Genomic DNA, 20,152 nt, shown 5'->3' with positions numbered 1-20,152 from the left:
GCGCGCCGCGTCGTGGGCGGGGAGCGGCCTCCCGGCGGGCCTCGCACGCCAGGCCCCGAGGGCCGAGCCGTCCCCGCTCGCTGCCCAGGCCCGGGCCCTGCCCCCTCGCCCCCCAAGACCGGGCCTCCCGGCCTGGCTGCCCCGTACAACCCCGGGCGGGGAGAGGCGGCCCCGGGCGGTGGGCCTCGGCTGCCCCTCCCCCCCCGCCCCGCGGGGCCCTCGGAAGGGAGCGGCAGGGTGAGTAGCCTCGACTTTTTGCAAAAGGGTTTCTTACCGGGAATCCTGACTCGCAGACATGATCCTTAGAAACTAGGGCGGAGTGCCCGCCTATCGACAACTTATAGAGCGCCCGACCCCGCCCCAGCCATCGCATTGGCTTGGCCGCCTCGGCCCCGCCCGCCAGCGCTCAGCGACTCGGCGTGACGTTAGTTCGCAGGCGCTCCGGTACGCCGCCACCATTGGGCAACCTGAACGCCTATCAAGGTGAGGCCCCGCCCCGCAGCCCCATTGGCTGTGGGGCCCGCCTTTCTCGCCGGTGCGGAAGTGACATACGGGAGCCAGGCCTCGAGGCCTGGCAGCCATCTTGGGGCCCAGCGCCCCTACACGTGCGGAGGCGAGAGCGCCCGGGTCATGTGGTCCGGCTGGCCCTATCGCGCGCGAGGGGCGAGGCTTCAGCCTCCAGGGACTTCCGGGCTCCCGAGACGGCCACTTCCCTTCGCCTCGGCTCCAGGTGCGCGCCGGACCCACAGTTTAGTTTGTCGTCTCCTGCAGCAAAGGTAGACCGGACACCGCCCCGAGCCGCCGCGAGTGTGCGGGGGACGGTGGAAGCAGGAGGCGCGCCCCCGGCCACGGGCAGGGCGGGGAGGGGAGCCCCCGCGCACCTGGGGGTGCGGCCACGAAGCTCCGTCCTCCCTGAGCTCCCCCGCGGCCCCTTGCAGCCCCGGCGTCCATGCGGGAGGGCTTCGTCGGGGGGCCCCAGGGTCTCAGCACCTCCGACAGGGTGGCTGACAGTGACTGCCGAACCCGAGCCTGACAGAAGGAAGACCAGCACCATGTATCTCCAAAGGATCCTTTATTGACCAGAGCAGGACCGTGGCATTTATATATATATATAAAAAAAAGTTTGAAGACTGGCAGGCAGTAATCCCCTTGCCCGCCCCCCACCCCCAGCACAGATTTTCTCGCCCCCGCCCCTGCACTCGGAAGGGGGAATGACCGCCCCACCCAGGCCCCAGGCCAAACTCCGCCCCTGCAGACGGAAAAAGAGGCTGTTCCATGGCCACCCCTGAACATCAGAAATCAACAAGTATTCTCTCAAAGAAAAAAAAATACAGAAATCAAAACATTTAAATATGAAAAACCAAAGGGAATTGGATGGGGAGAGGCAAGAGAGGAAAGGAACTGGAGTTTCTTGGGAAGGAAGGGTCCCCCGTGTCCCCATGCCCATTGATGAATGGGCTTGAGGCCTGGGATACGAGGCTCACACAGTGAGTTTGCAGTGACACAGCTCCTTGTAGATCTGCCGACGAAGTTTGGGCATGTCCTGCTGGGTGAAGCTGAATGGCTGAGACAGGGCCAGGTGCTTGCAGTACTAGGTGTTAACAAAGCAGGCCGTGAGAACCACCTACTGAGCATCCCCCCAAGTCAGGGCCTGTGCTACACACTTCACAGGAGCCATAGCCATCTCACTGGACCTTTCCAAGAGCTTCCACTTTTCACAAAGGGAGCCAAGGTCCCACAGCCTGGGGCTCAAAGTCTGGCTAAAGTCCTTGTTCTTGGTACCTGCACTGGGGGGTGGAAGGCAACTGTATTAGAGAGCCAGGGCCCCAGGACCAAGAGGCCCAGTCCCAATGGGGGCTGGGGCAGCCAGAAGAGGACCAAGGAACGACATCGGCGATTCTGCGTCCTAACACGCAAGGTTACGCCCTGCTCCACCAGTGCCTGTGAGCCAACTCAGGGAGGCCGAGCGGTCTCCCGCCTCCATCCCAAACCGGTAACCCGACTGCTATCTGCTTACCTGTAACACAAAGGCACCGCAGTCACTGTCATTGTTCTGCCTGGCCACGTTCTAGAGAATAAAAAGGGCGGCCCTTCACCTGGAGGCTCCTAGGGCTGTGGCTTCAACTCTGCCTCCTGCCACACCTCTCTCACCACCCAGTACCGACCCCCCCCCCCCGCCGCCCCAACCCTGGACACTTACCATTTTGAAATAACCTTTCCAGCCCTGGTGGAAATCCAGCCGGTCTTTCTTCACTGCCTCTGCCTGCAGGTACTTGGCAATATGCTACAGAGACAGAAACGGAGGAGAAGTAATGCCCTGTTTCCCAACTGAACTCAGGGTATGGTGGTCCCGGCACCGAGCCCACCCTTTTGCCCAGAATGCCTAGCCACTGCATGTCCTCCCCACATGCTTCCCGTCTGCCCCCCTCCCCTCTCAAACCTTAGGGCAGCGGCGGTTTAGGGTGCGCTGCGAGTCAAAATAGGTGATGGTGCGTCGCCTCACGTCCACAGAGATGAGGGACCAATGCACCTCCAGGTGGATGGGGATCAGCAGTAGCTCCTTATTGAAGATGTCCACCTAACGGGGGGCGGCGCCAGAGGTCAAGTCAGGCAGTGCGAGGGTCCTGCCCGCTGCCAGGAGGGTCCTCAAGAGGAGCAGAGGCACGGGCAGGGAGCCAAGGGGCAGAGCACAAGGCCCAGCCCTTCCACTGTTAAGGCAAGGGTCAGCGGACGCGGCCTCCAGGGCTGAGGAAGAAGGCAGGTCAGAGGAGACCCCCACTGCAGGGCCCAGGAAGACCAGGTACTCTCCACACCGCAAAGGTGCAAGTGCTAAGTAGCTAAGAACCCAGGCTTAGGACTGCGGAGCCAGACGGCCAGGGTTTAAATCCAGCTCCTCTGCTGACTAGCTGGTGACAAGCTACACAATAAACTCTCTATGCCTCCGTTCTCTTGTAAGAAGCTGAAAACAGCACCTACCCTCATCTGTTTGTTAGGAGCGTTCAAGTAGTTAACATCCATAATAGGCTAACAAGAGCGGCATGGTTCCTAGTCAGGGGTCGGCCAGTTAACACGACAATCCTACGAGGAAGTGCTCACCGTCAAGCTAACAACGAGCTAACTGCCACTTGGCAGAGTAAGGCAACTTGCTGAAGGTCACAGAAGAAAGGACACTGGTGGGATTCAAACGCAAGTATGCAGAAGGCCAAGTTCTTTTCACTGTGCGTCACCCCACCTCTCCTGGGAGAAGCAGGCCTGCCAGGTCACTGAGGGGGTAAGCCCCCGAAGCTGGGGGCCGAAACTGAGGAGTGCTGGAGCCAGTTAGTGCTCCTACCTCACTGTAGAAATTTCCTGTCCTTTGAACTGGAGGGCAGGGAAACTAACTAGAGGGGAGAAAGGAACTCTTTTCCCCTCACCAAACGTGCTCCCTCCTAATTCTTCTCCCCAGTAACTTCCGCCACCAACCCAGGCCTCCCCGATTCCTAGGTTTTCTTCATTCCCACGACCAACCCATCAGAAAACACTATCAGTTCTGACCGCAAAACCTATCCTAGAGAAAGCTCCTCCTACTTTGGCCCTTAGCGCCCTGGCCCACGTTTCTCATCTGGACTTCCGTGCTCCCCTCCTAGTCTGTCTGCTTCTACTCTTGCCCTGCTTCCAATCTTCATGAAACAGGAGTTTAAAACGTGAGGGACTTCCCAGCCTTCTTTAAAACTTCAGTGGCTTCTCGGCGCACATAGAGTAAGATCTACCCTCCTCAGCTTCTCCTCCATCCTTACACGATCGACTCTCTGACCGAATGTCATACCAATATTCTCTCCACTCACTCTGCTCCAACCACACAGGACACCCACGTGGGCCTTCGGTGCCTCACATGCCCTTTCTCACCCTGAGTCCCGTGTACTTGCTATTCCCCTTGCCTAGACTACTCTTCCCCCAGATCTGCACACGGCCGGCTCCTCGAGTCTCAGCAAAGAGAGGCCTTTCCAGACCGCCCGATCTAAAGGACCCACCTCCCATGCTACTACATTACCCTTTTAATCGCAGCACCTAGCACTAGCTGGAGTCTCACCTGCTTATTTACTCCTACTCCATGAAGGCAAGAAGGTCTCCTTACGTAACACTGAATCCTGAGTACCCACAGCGGAATCTCACGCACACACAAGACCCTTAAGATCTGAAAGACTGAGTGAGCAGGCTTGAGGAAGGGGCTCCGAGAAAACAGAACCCTAATGCTCTCCAGGCAAGGTGTTACACAAGGAGATGAGGATTGGTAACTCACGTTTTTGGTCCACCTTTTCACCCCATCGTAACCCTTGGTGCGGAGTTTGTCGTAGAAGAAACTGTTGAAGAAATGCACCTGTACCAGGGAGATACAAAAGAGCCGGATGGAATTAAGTAGCCCCGGCTCTCCTGCCCAGTCTCCTCCGCCCGCGCCGCTCCGTTTCATTATGGCTCCAAGGGCCAGCTTCAACACCCTCCACTCCCAATTCACTGAGGGTAAAAAAAACCACATCCTTTTTAGCCTTCTTATTGCTTCCCATCCCATTTGTGGAGTTAGCCACAGGGAAAAAAAACTACCCACTGGGGGAAGAGAATAGGTAAGTTCAGGACCAAGATTAAAGATCTGAGGGGCGCCTGGGTGATGCAGTCGCTTAAGTGTCCAACTCTTGGTTTCAGCTCGGGTCGTGATCTCAGGGTCAAGAGACTGAGCCCCTCGTTGCGCTCCACGCTCAGCACTGAGTACGCTTGAGATTCTCTCTCCCCCCCCCCCCCCCCCCCCCCCTCTCTCCCTCTCTCTCTCTCCCTCAAATAAGTCTTAGGGGCGCCTGGGTGGCTCAGTCGCTGGGCATCTGCCTTCGGCTCAGGTCATGATCCCAGGGTCCTGGGATCGAGCCCCACGTCAGGCTCCCTCCTCAGCGGGGAGTCTGCTTCTCCCTCTCCCACTCCCCCTGCTTGTGTTCCCTCTCTTGCTGTGTCTCTCTGTGCCAAATAAATAAAATCCTTAAAATAATAATAATAAAAAATTACAGATTTGAATTTAACAGGCTGCCTCCTACCACCTCTCCCCAAAAACAAAGATCCTCTTTATGGATCAAGTGATACAAGGGACTGAAAACGCTGCTTAGAACTGCAGACATTCTTCTGGGGACCGAGGTACCCGGTGAGGCCTACCTTTTCAGGGACCGTGTCCATGACCAGGTCTCCATACATGTTCATCACCTGGGGAGAAGACGGGAGGCAACTTGCCATGGAGAGTGCAGCATGGGTACAGGGCTCCCCCAAACAGAGGGCCCCAGACACCCTGCTCCCTAAATCCCCTTTGGGGCCCGTGTCTCCATTGCTCCTCACCTGGTCATTGAGCCAGTTCTGTCCATATAAGGTGCCCAGGTCGTCCATGGTCAGCACATGCCGCTTGTAGGCCACTCGGAAGCCCCTCACCATGGCATTGCCCGGCATCCGCTGGTACGACTGGATGAGCTGCAGCACCAGGCCCTTCCTGAGGAGGCCAAGGGTGGAGTCACACAGGAGCTGAGGGGGCTGGGCATGCAGGAGTACTTTCTACTGCTCGGAGTAAGAATCTAAACTAATCCTTTTTGGGGCACCTGCGTGGCCCGGTTAGTTGAGCGTCTGACTCTTGATCTCAGCTCAGATCTTGATCTCAGGGTCCTGAGTTCAAGGGCCCGCACTGGGCTCCACACTGAGCATGGAGCCTACTTCAAACAACAAACACACTAATCCGTTTTTTGGGTCATGTGTCCTTTTGAGGACCTGCTAACGGCCCAGGCTCCAGAAAGAGGCACTCAAGTAGCAGGTATACACAGTATTTTGGGGTCTCAGGTAAAGACCCCACCCCCACCCCAGTCAGCTTACAGGGGCTTGGCACTCTGCCTGCAGATTCCTCCCTTCAGTCCTACCTTCCTCCTTCTCCCCAACACGTCCCTATGGGAAAAAAGGCAGCAGCATTCTCGCCTACCCTCAGGTCCCAGCCCTCTTTCATGCCTCACCTGGAAGGCGTAGAGAACTCCTGCTGAAAAATGTCCTCCAATTTCTCTACTACCTCATCAGTGCTGAGGGGGATGAGGCTGCCGTAAGTTTGAAGGAATTCATCCAAGATGCCTGAGCGGAGGAAAAGAGGAGAGGGGTGAGGCCTCCAGACTTCAATTTAGGAGTTGGCTGCGAGAAAGAGACTGCGCCCTCTGGGTCCCTTACTCTGTACGCAGGTAACATGCTCCTCCCGCAGAGGGCTGTGCTGGCCGGCTTTCTCCCCGGGCCGCTCTGCCTCTTCCGCAGCGCCCAAATCGGAGCCCTGAAACAGCTCCTGGGCCACATGGTCCCCGATGCTGCACACATTGCTGATGAGGATGCTGGCATCGGGGGGTGCCAGACCCCGCTCCCCTTCTGGCCCGGAGGGTCCCCCAAAGCCATTGGGAAGAGTACAGGAGAGGAGGCCTGTAGGACAGGGGAAACAGGATGGGGCTCGGATCAAAGAACAATGGGATGAGATTAAACGACCCACACGATACCAATATAAACTCTAAGGAATGGAAACCTCAAGCATGAAATGAGCACGTCTGAGAGGTCGTAAAGGAACAGAAAAGACGTACTACTCATAGACAGGGCAGAAGCAGAACAAGACTAAGATTCAGGGAGATCTGAATTTCAGAGATACTTATCACCACTATACACCTGGCTCCTAGTACAGTACCCCGCAAACGTTCGATAAATACTCCAGTGATTCATAAAAACACAGCCGGAGATGGTTCGCTTGAGAGGCCCCGAAAGAAACATTCTGAGCGAGACTGTCACACACAGCCGTACTGGTGATGCAGTCCACTCCTCAGAGAAATCCCTTCCCACCACTCGAACACGGCACCCTTTGCAGATGTACGCGCCCCTCTATTCTAAAAGGGCAAACGAAGAGGGATTTTAAGTGTATAAGGCTGCTTAACTTCTGTGAACCACGCCTCCCTTTCTCATCTGTACACAGAATACCTACTTAGGGACTCTGTGTCCCAGCCTTGACTGACTATCTCCCCAGACTGAGTTCCTGCTCGAGGTGGAGCTTAAGACATTTCACGGCTATTCTGGACCCCCTCACTCTGCCATCCTACTAGCTTTAGGCCCAGCTGTCACCACCTCAAGAGGCTCCTGATCCTCCCCACCCTCTCCCTCCACCCATTCCCACCTTACCGGAGTCGGGATCCAGAGGAGACTTTGGAGTCCACCTTAAGCCATCTTCCTCCACTGGGGGCCCAGAGGACATTGGTGGAGACCCTCTCACCCCATCCTCAGCCATGAGAGCACCTAGCAGACCCAGCCGGGGCGGAGGTGGCCCCCGAGGGGAGTCAAAACGACAGCAGGGGGATGGCACCTGTGGTGTCGCACCCCCTTCCTGGGGTGAAAGATGGTTCTTGGGGTGTGCAAGGCTCCGCCGCCGGCCCCGGTGGCGCCCCCAACGCTTCCAGTGGAATGTCAGCGAGGTGCTTTTTGAGTAGAGCAGCATCCCGAGGGCTCGCATGGCTCTGCGGCGGCGCTGTGAGCAGGTTTTTCGATGAGTAGGGCGGGGAGGGCGAGGCCGCTGGGAGGCTCCCAGCTGACCCCACCTGGGGGGCAGCCTCCAAGCTGCCACTTCCTCTTCCTCATCTTCATCCTCGTCCTCCTCCTCTTCTTCCTCCTCTTCACTAGCTGAGGCATCAAAAGAGGGCCGAGGGACAGGGAGGCGTCTGGCTGGCGCTGTAGTCCCTGACCCAGGATCTGGCCCAAACCCTCCACCTGATTTGAGTCGGGGTTTGGGGGGTGGGGGCCAACGAATACGCTCCCGCCTGGGACTTGAGTAAGCTGGGGCTATGCCAGGTCCAGGAGGCTCAGGCCCCCAAGACCCGGTCCCTTGTATAGTCTCTTTCATCTTCCAGTAGCCTGTAAAACAATGGTCAGAGTGTCAGAATCCAAACACCCTGAACCCCAGGATCTTGCCTCTCTTCCTCAGCATGCCTTCTCTGGCATCAGATGCAAATAATCTAAGAAGAGAGGGAAAAAAACGCCAAACTCCTACAGTTTGCCGATCTTCTCGGTTCACATGGTCCACAAGGGGCCCTTTAGAGTCTGTGTCATCATCCTTCCCCTGACCAGATAGAAGCAAGGGAGAATATGGCGGAGCAGCAAGCCTCCGGGATCTTATTTCTCAGATCCCCAGGTTAAACCCAGTATTTTCAGGCTCTACTTCTCTACTGGAGACCACCAGGGGTATCCTAATTGAGCACCTAATGAGGGGCATGGCTCAGCACGAGAATCCTGACTTGATACAGAGACAGCTGAGGAAGACACAACTTCCACGAGGAAACCGTGATCTAGAGTGGAAAGAGAGTTCTCTACCACCTTGGAATGAATGGGGCGCTGGGGTGGGGAGGGGATGGGCATGCTCAGGTCGTCTCAGGAGGGAATGGGGATCCCAGGGCTACGGTTCAAGGAGCAAAATCTAATGAAAACGGAAGAATGTTAAAGGAAACTGAACGAGAACCCAATCGGTGCTTAGGCAGCCGGATCAAGGCGCTGGGACAGAACTGAGCCGCGTGAGCCAGGCTGGCCCAGCCCCCCTCTCCTGCTCCGTTCCCGGGGGCCAGAATGCGTTCCACACCGGTTTGGTCCCACAGGCTCAGGACAGTTCGGCGCCCGAGGGCCTTAAGAAGCCCCTTCGAGGGCCTCCTGGGCCCCCGTTAGGTGGGAATGAGGTCCAGAATTGGGAGAGGCCGCGGCAGAGCTGGGGGAAGGGTAGGGGGCGTCCTCACCGGGAGCGGGGAAGCCGGGCGGACGGGCCCGAGGGCGGGCGTCTCCGGCCTCAAGCTTCCCGGCTCATCTCTCCGGCGACGGCGGCGGCCCCGCCACTCCTGCTGTCTTCAGGCGCAGCCCTCTCAATTCAGGATTCCAACGCTTCTGGGCCGCGCGCCGCGCCGCCGAGCCGCCCCGCCGCGGCCGCGTCTTGCTCTGCTTCAGCCTCCACCTCCACCACCTCCCCCTCCTCCTCCTCCTCCTTCCCCTCCCGCGAGCCCCAGGCCCACCGGCGCTGGTGGCGCACGATTTGTACGTCACACCCGGCGAACAGCGCCGGCGCGGCCAGCACGCGCCTAGTCCCGCCTACCCGAGAGCGTAGACGCCAAGGGACCGTCCCGCCCCCCAGCCCCGTGCGGGCCTGCGCCTGCGCACTCCCGTTGCTCCGGGCCACGCGAGGGCCCGCCTCTCTCCGGTTTGCGCCTGCGTGTCCACCCCCCCCCCCCCCCCCCTCCCTCGCTGCGTGTCCCGCCGCGTAGCCCCTTCCGGGCGCTTGCGGGCCCGAACCGCGGGGTCCGCGGAACTTGGGTCCCGTGGGCCGCGCCGGGGGAGAGCCGGGAGGGCAGGGAGATCCCGGGGCTAGGCAAGGCAGCGAGGGGAATGGAAGTCGTTCATTCTTTTATTTAAGTCCAAACAGGTCTTGAGCAGAAAGAGCCCAGAGGAGTGAAGGCAGACCAGCGTTAGGGCGCACGATTTCCCCAAGGCTCCCCGGACCCCCGTCCCCGCCCAGAGGGGCTTGGAGGGGCCCGCTACGCCAGGGGCGTGGAGAGCAGGAAGGGCAGAACTTGGCACCCGAGCAGTAATGGGGCTGCAAAGGGACCGTCGTCGTCGGGCCTCCCCTGCAGACGGCCGCCTAATAAACACACCCCCGGAGACAGTGCTGGAAACTGGGGCCCCGTCGCCGGGGAGAGAAGTGGGGGTTAGGCTTCTTGTGGAGCGAGGAGGCAGCGGGTACCTGGGGAGAGGTGTGGCACAGGGAACCACGAGTCTTCCCGAGTGGAGGGAGGCTTCGTGGACTCGTGCCAACACGCAGGCTGGTTCTCTTAAACTGCCGCTAGGTGGTGGTGCTGTTCTGGAAGCATTCCAGTGGGACCCAAAGTAGGTCCAGATAAGGCCTGACATTGCCCACCCCCCGCCCCCCCTCGAGAATGTGGGGCTGGATGGGGGACAAAAGCAAGATATACACCTCTTTAATATCCATGAAATCAAAGTCTACGGGGTGGGAGTGGGTCGGGAAAAGGGAGGAGCGGAGATTGATGAGCCGTCAAACCCAGAAAAGGCGTCCGCTCCTATTCGCTCTTGGCTGTCTCCGATTTGTACCCACCCTCATCTTCCGAGCTCAGCACCACCATCCATATCCTAATCACAGTTTCACAAACCCCAGGAAGGTTCCATGCGGAGAGAGGCTGAGTTTCGCCCTCCCCCGGGGGATGGTGACGCTCAGAATATCCCCTTGGTGTAGGTGGAAGACACCTGAGAAACGGAGAAAATACACACTCCGTGAAGCACAGTCCGGCAGACTCTCTGGTGCCTCTCCTCCCTTCTCCGGCTCAGCCTTCCTCCTGCTTCCTGGCCTGCATCCCCCAGATCCACCTGTCCACCCAGGCTTCCGGCCCCCCGGGGGTCACAGACACCCTGCTCCTCTCACACCTGCCCTCCACTGCCCACGGGGCTCTCACCTGCGCTGTAGCAGCTGTTGTAGGCCCAGTCCGGGTTGGAGGGCATGCTTCGGACACATCGGAAGAGAGTCTCCTGCCTTCCCTGGCCCTCCCGAGACACCACCTGACCCATGGTGAAAGTCACATCATGGAACAGGACCTGACGGGGGATGGAGGAGAAGCTGAAGGAAGTGAGAAAGCATGGCTCAGGGCTGGGAGGCCTCCGGAGCCTGGATGACGGAGCCAAGGAAGGAAGGAGGGTCTTCGAAGTTTGGTATGAACAGAGGCGTTGGGAACCCTCAGTACCAGGGCATCCAGGCCCTGGGAGAACAGACCTCATGGCCCCCAGTCGAGGCTTAGGGTATGTGTGGGATTACCTGACTATACAGCAGATAGACCCCAGCGTCCCAGACTCGAACAACATATCCTTGGGCCTCCAGACCTCTCCCACGCTTAAGGGCGGGTTGCCACATCACCTCCGTCACATCGGAGTCCTCTGGAGGTGAGGAGTATGGCAATCAGGACTTCTGGGCATTCTCAGAGACTTTTCATTGCTAGGATTCTCTTGGGCCCAGGTGTCAGCCGCAAAGTTCCCTGATCTTGCCCCACCCCCAGAGCCATTATTTAAAGTAGTGCTCACCCTTGGAGGTGATGTTGATGGGGACAAGGTGCAGGACGGAATGCTTCTCTGAGGAAAGAAGGAGATCTAAGCAATGCCCACCTGTCCCCTCCCCCCTCCCCCTGGCTCCGGGGAACAATCTCCAGATCCCCCTGCTGCTTGATCACCTCCCACCCCTGCCGCTCCCCGGAGGCCTCACTCTTCTGCTTATGCGTGAGCGCTGCTCTCTTTCTCCGGGCTCTCTCCCCATTCTCCCAGGCTTCCAGGGCATCAGGGCTCTGTTCATGGAAAGAGGGTCAGGGTTAGGCTAAGAAGCAAGGGTCCCCCGACAGCTTTTCCTCCCAGCCCCGCCCCGCCTCCCCACTCCCCAGCCCCAGGAGCGCCTCGCATCACTCATGCACTTTTCCCCAGCGACCTGAGTCTTGGTGCTGGCTGTCCTCCAGGATCTGGTAGGCATGAGAAGCATTAATCTTTAACAATTTCCTTTCCTGGAATGGTTGCCCCCTTGACCTCCAAACCTGGGACCCTCTCCTGCACCTACTCAAAACTTTACAGACCACGAGGCTAGACCCAGGAGGCCCCAAGATGGCCCTGGCACCCAAACTCTTCTCCCCCACTCCCTTCTCCCCTCACTCACCTGCTCCTGGAGGCTCAGCCATGGATGCCCTTCCTCCTTCTCGGAGGGCCCTCCGGCCCTCTGCAGTCGAGCCACCTCTCTCCTTAGATTTTGCAGCTCTGTTTGCTGGGTCAGCAGAGCCAGGGCACAAGCCACAGCCCCCAGAGCTGCCCCCCAACTCAACCAGAGGGCGACTGAGAGTGCCGGCTCTCGGGCCGGGCCACCCATGTCTCCCGGGGGCCCTTTGGGAGCTAGCAAGGAAGGAAACGAGGCTGGCATGAGCTGGGGACCCTGCCGAAGGCTGCAGCCTCAGGAGTGGGGTGGCGGGGAGGTGGTGGGGAGGGTGGGGGTACAGAAGGGAAGAAGAGCGTTACGCAAGGGAGGAATAAAAAGGAACTTGAGAATTAAAAAGGGAGGAGGAGAGCCAGCAAGGGGCACTGTTGGTGCTCCTGGCACCCCGCCGTGGGGCCAGTGTTGTCTCCAGACGCCCCCTCCGGACACACACACACACACACATACACACACACACACACACACACACCCTCCTCCAGCCTCAGGAGGACTTGGTCCCAGTCTCTTGAGGAAGGACAGGACTGCCAGTGACACCCAGGAGGAGCGGCCGAGCACAGGAACCCTGGGACGGCCCCAGAAGTGGGGGAGGGAAGGGTGGCTGGCTCCGGGGCATGGTGCCAAGAGCAGGGATGAAGGGGCAAGCTGGGCAGCCTTGGGGGTCCAGGGGTGAGGGGGTAAAGACCCTCTGGCTCAGCCACACGAGAGATCTTTGGGTATGACTGAAGGTGGAAGAGGGGGGCGGGGGGGGCGGCGGGTAGATGGGAAGGAGAACCAGGGTCGCGGAAGCAAGAAACTGGCTGAGTTCTGGGGTTAAGGCCAGGCCGGGTGTGTTGGAATAGGCCAGCACTACTCCCTGTGCTGAACTTGGCAAGGAGAACTTCCTGTTTCCCGAGAAGAGCTCTTACATAAGGCCCTGGTCAGAGAGAGAAAGAGACAGCCCCAAGCACCCTACCACTCTAGGATTCCTCCCCTGGACCCAGGGCCCCAGGTTCCCATGTTCCCGGTTCCCGCGTCCTGCTTCCTGACCCTGAGCTCCCCTTCGGGCCTGTTCCCACCCCACATCCCAGCCAGGGCTGGTGGCAGCCCCGCTGAATGTCCCGAGGCTGCCAAGAGGAAGGGCCCCTGCTCCTCCCAGCCAGGGATTACCCGCAGGAGGAAGCCCGCCTCCTAGGTAAATGAGGCAGCTTCTGCTGGACCTTGGGCAGAGGATTGATTTTTTTTTTCTGGCAGTTTGCCTTTCCACTCTCTGCTCATGCCTCAGGGGTCAGAGGCAGGCGGGTCCCCACTCCCGAGCCCGTACATTGCCCTGGCATCCCAGCCCTCCAGCACCCCACTCCTGGATGCCCAGACCCCCTTCCCGTAGCCCTCCACTACCCTGAGAAATGTTCCCTAAGCCCCAAGGAAGAGAGAGACCGTGGTTTATTCTCTTTAATATCCACTTATCAACATTTTGTCACAATAATAATAAAAATAATATCTGCTTCTTAAAAATCCACAGGGAATTATCAGGGAAGGAGCTTGGCTTGCTCTTAGCCCTCGCATTTGGGAACTCCCGGCCTAGTCCCAGGCTCCCTGGCATCCAGCCCCTATTAGTGCCTGAAGGTGGGGGGGGTTGGGACCCATCCTCACCCAGAGTAGAGTAGACACAGTGTCCTGGGGGGTTGTGGCCAGGGCAGGGGTTAGGAGATTAATGGGGGCGACGAAAGACTAGGGGTTCAGGAGCTAGTGAGGTGGAGGGGGGCGTCAGAGGAGAAGGGGGTTATCTATGTAGCGTGGAAACAAACGTGAACAAGTCCAAGCAGCCTGCAGAGGGCGGGCAGGTGGGGGCCAACGGGGGAGGAGGGGGGGCGCACGGGGGGAGGGGCGCACCGAGACAGCCGCGGTGGGGGCGCCACCAGGGCCCCTCAGTGAACCTGGAAGAGTCCAAAGTAGGTGAGGAAGGGGGCGGCCTTGAGATGGGCCCAGGGGAGGGTGCGGATCCGCAGGGAGGACCCCGGCCGGAGGGGCAACAGCCCAGACACCTGGCAGAGGCGGAGCTGGGGCCCCACTGCGCTGGCGGCCGTGGCCGAGAACTCCTCCAGGCAGCGCAGGGCCAGCGCGTCATCCACCAGCAAGTCCAGCTTCAGGTAGACAGCCTTCCCCTCGTCAAAGTGCACCTGCCGGGCGGGCGGGAGGCGGCAGAGTCCAGGCCTCTGCTGGCCGCGCCTCAATTTCCAGCAGCCTTGGCCCCCCAGGGGGCCCATCGGGCCCCAGCCCTGAGCTCCCCTCCCCGCGCTGGCTCGCCCCCGGCCCCCAGACCCGCAGTCCCCGCTGTACCGTGGAGCCAGGTGGGCCTTACCTGACAGTAGAGGTAATAGAGCCCGGCCCGCATGACGAGAAACTCCCCGCTCTGGCGGTCATAGCGCAGCGGGTTGGAGCTGTTGATTTTCGCCTCTTCCCAGCCGCTCACCGTGCCGTCCACACCTGAGGGGTGGTGATCAGAGATCAGGACTCTCTCACACTCCCCAGGGACCCGTTCAGTACATAAGGCTCGGGGGCCCCCTTTACCCAGAAGATGCAGAGATGGGTGCGGGGCCAGGGAGGAGCCCGTGGTGTAACAGGGAGTGTGCGTGAAGACGTGCGGCGTTTACACGTGTCTGTGACCAGGGCGGTAAGGAGCAAGGTGTCACCCGCCCCTTCTGGGGAGAAGAGCCAGATGGAAGGAGAAGCGCCGGGGGGGGGGGGGCTTTGGTATTTTGTGTCTCTGCTGTTTGCCTCTTTTGAGAATGTCTACGTCCCGCACTCGAATCGTACGGTACTTGGATTAAGAACGGGATATTATTCAGCCATTAAAAAGAAAAATGCTACCCTGTGGACGAACCGAAAGCATTATGCTAAATGAAAGAAGCCAGTCCCAAAGGACTACATATTATGTGATTTCTATGAAATTTCCAGATAATAAATACATAGAGACAGAATGTAGATTGGTGGGTGCTTGGAGCTGGGGGCGTGTGTGGGAGAAACAGGGGTGCTGACTAAAGGCTACAGGGTGTCTTCCCATGCTGATGGCTGCAACTGTGTGACCAGACTAAGACTAAAAACCGCCGAATCGTACACTTTACGTGGGTGAATTGTATGGGAAGTATAGCTCAATAAAACCGTACCAAAAAATAAAAAAAACCTTGAGCTAAGGTCGTGGCCAAGAAGATGAATAACAGAACGATGGAGCAGGAGCTCAGGTGGCTTCCCGGGTCCTCCCCGGGCCACCCGGTCTATCACAGGACTCCCACTGTCTTCCTGCCCCCCTCCCCGCCCCACCCCGCCCCTGCACACACCAAGCACCTTTCTCCCTTCAGATCCCGACTCAGCTGACAGCATTCCTTCCCTGGGCCCCCAGTTCCAAACAGCCAGTCCCAGCCCTGCCTCTCGTCTCTTCCCCACGCCACCCTGTTTCCTTCACCCGGGAAATCCTCCGGCTGATTTACTGAGGTGCAAGTGTGGGGTCCCAGCACGGTCTTATTCACCACCGTGGTGTGGCACGCAGCGCCGGGCCTGCTCCAAGTGGGCGCCCGGCGAACACCGCTGGGAGGCCAGAGGGGGCGGCCAACAGGGCCCAGAGCTCTGGCTTTGTCTGGATCCACCCCCCTGCTCCCCTGGGCCTCGCTCAGCGGCCGCGCCTTCCCCAGCCCTCCCTCATCGTAACCCATTTGATTCCCCAATTTCCAGTTCCTACCTGTTCTGCCACCTCAATCCCTGCGCCCTGTCTCCCTCCCCGCCCGGCCCCTGGCACTCCGGCTGGGATTCTTCTCAGCCTCCCTCCTCGGCCGACTCCCCTGTGCACCTTCTTCCTGCTCCACTTTATTCCCTACACGCGTCCTTCTAAAACGCGGATGGGAGCCTGCCTTTGCTTGCTTTGACCTCAGGATGACTTCCAGACTCCCTTTGGGGCCTGGCTCCCTATTCTCCTCCAAGCTCACGGCCCCCCCCCCTCCCCCGTGCTGTCGGCGAGCACCTCCCTCCAAGCACACTAAGCAGCTCATCATACTCTTGCCCAACTCGCGGCTTTGGCACAAGTGGTTCCTTCTACCTGGAACGTCCTTGACACCGTGTCCACCTTAGATTCATGCTTCAAGGCCCACCACGCCTTCTTGGGGAAGGAGTCCTGACTCCATTGTAAAGTTGTTTGTCTTCTTCTACGCTACCGTGTACCTCTGGATGCTTTCCTTATTGTCCTTGTCACAGCATACTGTGATTCCCAAATTTATATGCTTTTCTCCTCTCCTAGATGGTCATCTTTCGAGACTAGGTCTGGGTATCGTTCCCTGTGGGCGCTGAGCCTGCTCCTTAAAACAGCAGGTTCTCAGCAGCAGAGGGATGAATGTCTGGGTAACTACTCCACTAAATGGTCCATCCGGAGGGGAGGAGGGCTAGCCCGGGGCATGAAGAGCAGGGGGAGAGGAGGGAGGACATTCCCCACTATGGAACCAGCTGGAGGAAAGGCTGGTTGTGGCCAAAGGGCATGGTGTGCCTGGGACCGCGGGGTCCCTCCACGTCACAACCACAAGCCTCAGATGGACATTCTTTACTGCCTGGAAACCCTCCTTCTCTTGCCCACTGAGCTTGCTCTGGTACTCATTGAGGCAAGGATTTTGTACCCTCACTCCTCGCACCTCCTGCCCATCTCCCTCATTCTCCAGAGGATCTAGAAGTCGTCAGGCAAGGGCTCCCCCGCCTCCCCCGACCAGAGCCAAAAACTGACCTGTGCCCACATTCTCGACTGACCCTCTTGTGATGATGGGATAATGTGTCCCTCCCTTTGTTCTGGAACCCACCCCTTGCCCCCGTCCTGGACACTGCCCTGTGGGGCCCCCCCACCCCTGCGCCGGGCATGTCCAGTACACAAGCACACTCTAGCGAGCTTTGAATCCTGGTCCCGCCACTGAGTATCGTCATGGCCTCGGGCAGGGTAAGTAACCTCCATCTGTAAAATGGAGCTGATCAGAGTATCTTCCTTTTAGGACCATTAGGAGGTCTAGACGAACGGGACATCCAGTAAATGTTAGCTAAGATCCCTCTGGTACTGCTTATCCCCAGAAGGACTGAATTTTTCCTCCCTCCACATCTCCCTCCAGCCACTGGCCCACTGCTCTGCTCATCCCAGAGAAACTTCTGGAAAGGGCTGTCCCTGACTCCAATTCCTCTTTCCCATTTTCTCTTCACCCCGTCCACACTGGCTTCTATCCTAACTGCACCACTGAAACCGCCCTGGCCAAGGTCACCAGCTGACTTTTTAGGTTACCAAACCCCCATGGTCAAATCATGTGACCTCTCAGCTGCATTCAGCACAGCCACACCCTCGTTGGTGAGATGGCATCTTCTCTCAGATCACAGGCCCCTCTCCTCCCCGACTTTCTTCCCTTCTGTCCGTCTGCTTCTCAGTCTCCGCTGGGTTCTCCTCTTCTGCGCCACTTCTGGATGTCTCACAGCCCCAGGGCCTCACTCTTGGGGCCCCTCTTGCCCCCTGGTGCCTCATCCAACACTGGAGCTCTAAACACCATCCGTACGGCTACGGTTCCTGACGGCTGGCGTCCTAACCCAGCCATCTGTCTGCGGAACTCACTCAGTTATTATTACTTCACTTGGTTTAGTAGGAGATCTGAAATTCCATTCTTAATTCACGTACCTCCCAACCTATTTCTTCCCCAGGAAACCCCATCCCCATTAAATGGCATCATTATTCCCAAGGACGCCCAAGTTCAAAACCTAGAAGTCACTGTGATTCCTTCCCTTGCCTTCCCCCTGCACATCCAACCCATAAGCAAGCCCTATCTTCAAGCTACATGGCTCCATCTCGGCTGCCAGGCCCCCTAGACCAAGCCACCCTCCTGTCTTGCCTCCTGGCCTGTCCCACGGAAGGACATTCCAGGGGAGGGCACAGTGTGTGCAAAATCCAGAGGAAGCACATTGGCAGGGAAGGGTGTCAGGCCAAGTGTGCAGGGAGAAGAGGTTGAGACCAGACCACGGAGAGGCTGCAGCCAGGCAGAGAAGCAGGGTTATAATGACAGTGAGTTGGGAGGGCCTTAGCTTGGCAACATAGGTGGGACAGAGCCAAGGGGTGGGGAGGGGCTGGGATGGGGAAGGGGTTAGAGACTGGGTTTGCGGTTCTGAGATCCTAGTGCTGAGACGGGAGGTGGGGTAGGGATGCAAAAGGAGCCCGGTAGAAACATTTTAAGAAAAATGGTCAGAGCGTGAAGACTCACGGAAGACGAGGTGGGGGGGCGAAGAGGGAAGAATCAAATGTGCTTCTTGCACAAGCATGAGGGCTGGTGGTTGGGTGCGGGGAGTCTGCCTGGGTTCTCATGCCTGGGTCACAGACAGAGACCAGGTTTGGGAACTGAGAGAACCGAGCCCTGAGGATCTTCTTGAACTGGCTTCTGGGGTTCCCAGGCTGAAGGCAGGGAGGGCAGTGGGAAGTGAAAGGTTTGGAGGGGCCCTTTTCCCAGGAGGCCAGTGCTGTGCGAGTTGGGCGGGGAGAGCTCAGAGGCGGGAATGGCGTCTCACCGGCCTGCGCTCCATCCTGTCCCGGTCGTGGGTGAACTGTAAGGCACAAGAAAGGGTTGTTGAGACCTGCCCCGGCCTGCCACCACCCCATCTCCCTGGGCAGGTACCACCCATCACCCACCTTCATAATGCGCTGCAATGACTCTGCGAGCCCGCGTTTTCCGGCCTTTAGGTGCTGAGAATCAAGGAAAGAGACGTGGGGAATATAGCGCCCCCTTACTCTAGGGGGCCCAGGAGCCACTCCCCGGCCCCGCCTCCCTCTCAGAGCCCCAGCATCCTTATTCTTGTCCAGACTCCTGGCCTCAGAGCCTCAGGCCAGACCTCCCTCCATAAGCAGAATGACTGCATCATTTATCACCCAAACTGGGTTGTTTCTGAGAGCAAAAGGGTTGCTATTAATAATCGCAGGGAGATAACAGTCGTAAGTGGGGACAGTCCTGTGCAAACCTGTACACAGTCACGTGGTCATCCCATTCACAAGCCTCTCTGCTTACCGGGACCTGCCTCTGCCTCTGCCTCCCCCACCTTGTCTCCATCTCCTATCCCTGGGCCATCCCCTCCTCCATATCTGGCGTAGCATCTCAAGTGAAAAGCAGGTCCATGGGATGGGAGGGGCTTCAGAGAGAGGTCCAGAATTCTAGGTTTGCGTCTCAACCCAAGAGCTGCCTGACTCTGAACTCCGCGCCCCCCCCCACACACCCTGTCTGTGCCTCAGTTTCTCCATCCCGAGCATAAGTGAGGATGATGGTTTTGATTCTGCCCACTCCGTGGGGCTGTGAGGATGAACAAAAGCAATAAGGAGCGCAGAAGCCACTGTAGACTGGCCACTGCGATTATTCCTGAAGGGTGGATAAGGGGATGCTCACCATTTCTGCGAGGCCGAACCAGCCTCTTCAGGAAAGGCCCAGGATCCTGGCTTTCCTCTGTCTGGGGATTCAGTTCCTAGGCGAATTAAGGGCAGGGCTAAACCGGGGTCTTGCGGGACCTACCGGAGACTAAGCTGAGACCGACAGGGCCCCCCCACCCCTCGTCCGGAGAGGCACCAGGTAGCACCAGGCACACAAGTCTTAGGGAGGCCAGGTCCTGGGGGCCCCCGGCCCCCCAGCCCCCCACCACACAGAACCGGCACAGACCCTTCGGCGCGGTCAGCCCAGTGCCCAGGCGCCCACACCCGGCCTGCGTGCACACATCACCAGCATCCCTCCTCGGCGGCAGGCTCCCCCCATCCCATACCCCCACTTCACCCACAGCCAATAAACACTCCGGACTCAGGCGACACAAACCCCTTCCACACAGCGGCACCCTCCCTCTCTCTCCGTCTCACATACGCATGCACGGCGGTGCACACCCCCGCACACACGCAGTTGGCACGGCCAGGGGCACACCCTGCGCCCTCGGCTCGCGCACACTCCCCACGCCCAGCAGCGCGCGCCCGGCACCCACGGCCACTCACCGGTGGGTCCGGGTCCTCCTCCGCCACCAGCTCCCCCTGGGAAGGCTCCTGCCGGGAAGGAGGCAGCGTCACCCCGTCCTTCTCCACCTGACATCTCACCCTCCACCCATCTTCCTGGCCCCGTGCCCTCAGCCCACCCGGCCCCGTCCGCTGCTCCGCAGCCTCGGCTCCCCGCCGGCCCCGGGAGGGCTGCGCCGCCGGGCCTCACCTGGGCGGGCGCCGATGCCCGGCTCCCCAGGCTGACCGCGGCCAGCAGGAGGCCGAGGCAGGCCAGCGCCAGGCCCAGGCCCAGCGCGAGCGGGGCCAGCAGGGCGGTGCCCGGCTCCCCCCGGCGCCCCCTCCGCCGCTCGCGCCGACGGGCGGCCAGG

At 59.1% G+C, this 20,152-nt stretch overlaps 4 protein-coding genes across 6 annotated transcripts in view; 1 reads left to right on the top strand and 3 right to left on the bottom strand.

Annotated features, from left to right (window-relative positions):
• The window catches only part of SOX15 (SRY-box transcription factor 15), a 12,707-nt gene extending 11,674 nt beyond the window's left edge, over positions 1-1,033 (top strand). Inside the window, exons 3-4 of the mRNA XM_021694537.2 lie at positions 365-483; positions 939-1,033. Coding sequence (XP_021550212.2) covers positions 365-483; positions 939-1,033 — 214 coding nt within the window. The remainder of the gene's footprint in view (positions 1-364; positions 484-938) is intronic.
• A 5-nt stretch (positions 1,034-1,038) lies between these two features.
• Positions 1,039-9,035, bottom strand: SENP3 (SUMO specific peptidase 3). Of its 2 annotated transcripts, XM_021694591.2 has the most exons (11): positions 8,787-9,035; positions 7,192-7,917; positions 6,211-6,450; positions 6,006-6,117; positions 5,350-5,497; positions 5,173-5,220; positions 4,280-4,357; positions 2,441-2,578; positions 2,201-2,284; positions 2,018-2,068; positions 1,039-1,591 (listed from the first exon to the last, which is right to left on the bottom strand). In XM_021694591.2, exons 2-11 carry the CDS (start codon positions 7,904-7,906, stop codon positions 1,481-1,483), a joined length of 1,725 nt encoding a protein of 574 aa, XP_021550266.1. In that variant the 5' UTR covers positions 7,907-7,917; positions 8,787-9,035; the 3' UTR covers positions 1,039-1,480. The 2 variants fall into 2 exon arrangements, with proteins under 2 accessions (XP_021550266.1, XP_044777382.1); XM_044921447.1 differs by lacking the exon at positions 8,787-9,035 and having other exon boundaries at positions 7,192-8,020.
• Positions 9,036-9,999: 964 nt separating this feature from the next.
• Positions 10,000-12,176, bottom strand: TNFSF13 (TNF superfamily member 13). Of its 2 annotated transcripts, XM_021694575.2 has the most exons (6): positions 11,741-12,176; positions 11,303-11,381; positions 11,125-11,172; positions 10,862-10,980; positions 10,506-10,644; positions 10,000-10,299 (listed from the first exon to the last, which is right to left on the bottom strand). In XM_021694575.2, the coding sequence occupies exons 1-6, from the start codon at positions 11,996-11,998 to the stop codon at positions 10,190-10,192; spliced, it is 753 nt and encodes a 250-aa protein (XP_021550250.1). In that variant the 5' UTR covers positions 11,999-12,176; the 3' UTR covers positions 10,000-10,189. The 2 variants fall into 2 exon arrangements, with proteins under 2 accessions (XP_021550250.1, XP_021550251.1); XM_021694576.2 differs by lacking the exon at positions 11,125-11,172 and having other exon boundaries at positions 11,741-12,001.
• A 950-nt stretch (positions 12,177-13,126) lies between these two features.
• Positions 13,127-20,151, bottom strand: LOC110584488 (tumor necrosis factor ligand superfamily member 12; the record flags this gene model as incomplete). Its single annotated transcript, XM_021694539.2, has 7 exons — positions 13,127-13,947; positions 14,130-14,254; positions 18,332-18,367; positions 18,453-18,506; positions 19,198-19,273; positions 19,785-19,832; positions 19,993-20,151. Coding segments are annotated over 7 exons (750 nt in total), but the record flags the coding sequence as incomplete, so codon positions are not given.
• Between the last annotated feature and the right edge of the window lies 1 nt (position 20,152).

This window comes from Neomonachus schauinslandi, chromosome 15, assembly GCF_002201575.2.
Source record: "Neomonachus schauinslandi chromosome 15, ASM220157v2, whole genome shotgun sequence".
Classification (NCBI taxonomy): domain Eukaryota; kingdom Metazoa; phylum Chordata; class Mammalia; order Carnivora; family Phocidae; genus Neomonachus; species Neomonachus schauinslandi.
This window is presented reverse-complemented; position numbering and strand designations above follow the sequence as displayed.

Excerpts from the sequence above, each read along its gene's own strand:
- TNFSF13 (XM_021694575.2), bottom strand. The coding sequence starts at position 11,998 with ATGCCAGCCTCGTTTCCTTCCTTGCTAGCTCCCAAAGGGCCCCCGGGA. Across the intron at positions 10,981-11,124 it reads CATCAACATCACCTCCAAGG|AGGACTCCGATGTGACGGAG; the intron begins GTGAGCACTACT and ends CCTCACCTCCAG. Across the intron at positions 10,645-10,861 it reads TCTATCTGCTGTATAGTCAG|GTCCTGTTCCATGATGTGAC; the intron begins GTAATCCCACAC and ends ATCCCCCGTCAG.
- SENP3 (XM_021694591.2), bottom strand. The coding sequence starts at position 7,906 with ATGAAAGAGACTATACAAGGGACCGGGTCTTGGGGGCCTGAGCCTCCT. Across the intron at positions 4,358-5,172 it reads TGGACACGGTCCCTGAAAAG|GTGCATTTCTTCAACAGTTT; the intron begins GTAGGCCTCACC and ends TCCCTGGTACAG. Across the intron at positions 2,579-4,279 it reads TGAAAAGGTGGACCAAAAAC|GTGGACATCTTCAATAAGGA; the intron begins GTGAGTTACCAA and ends GCCCCCCGTTAG.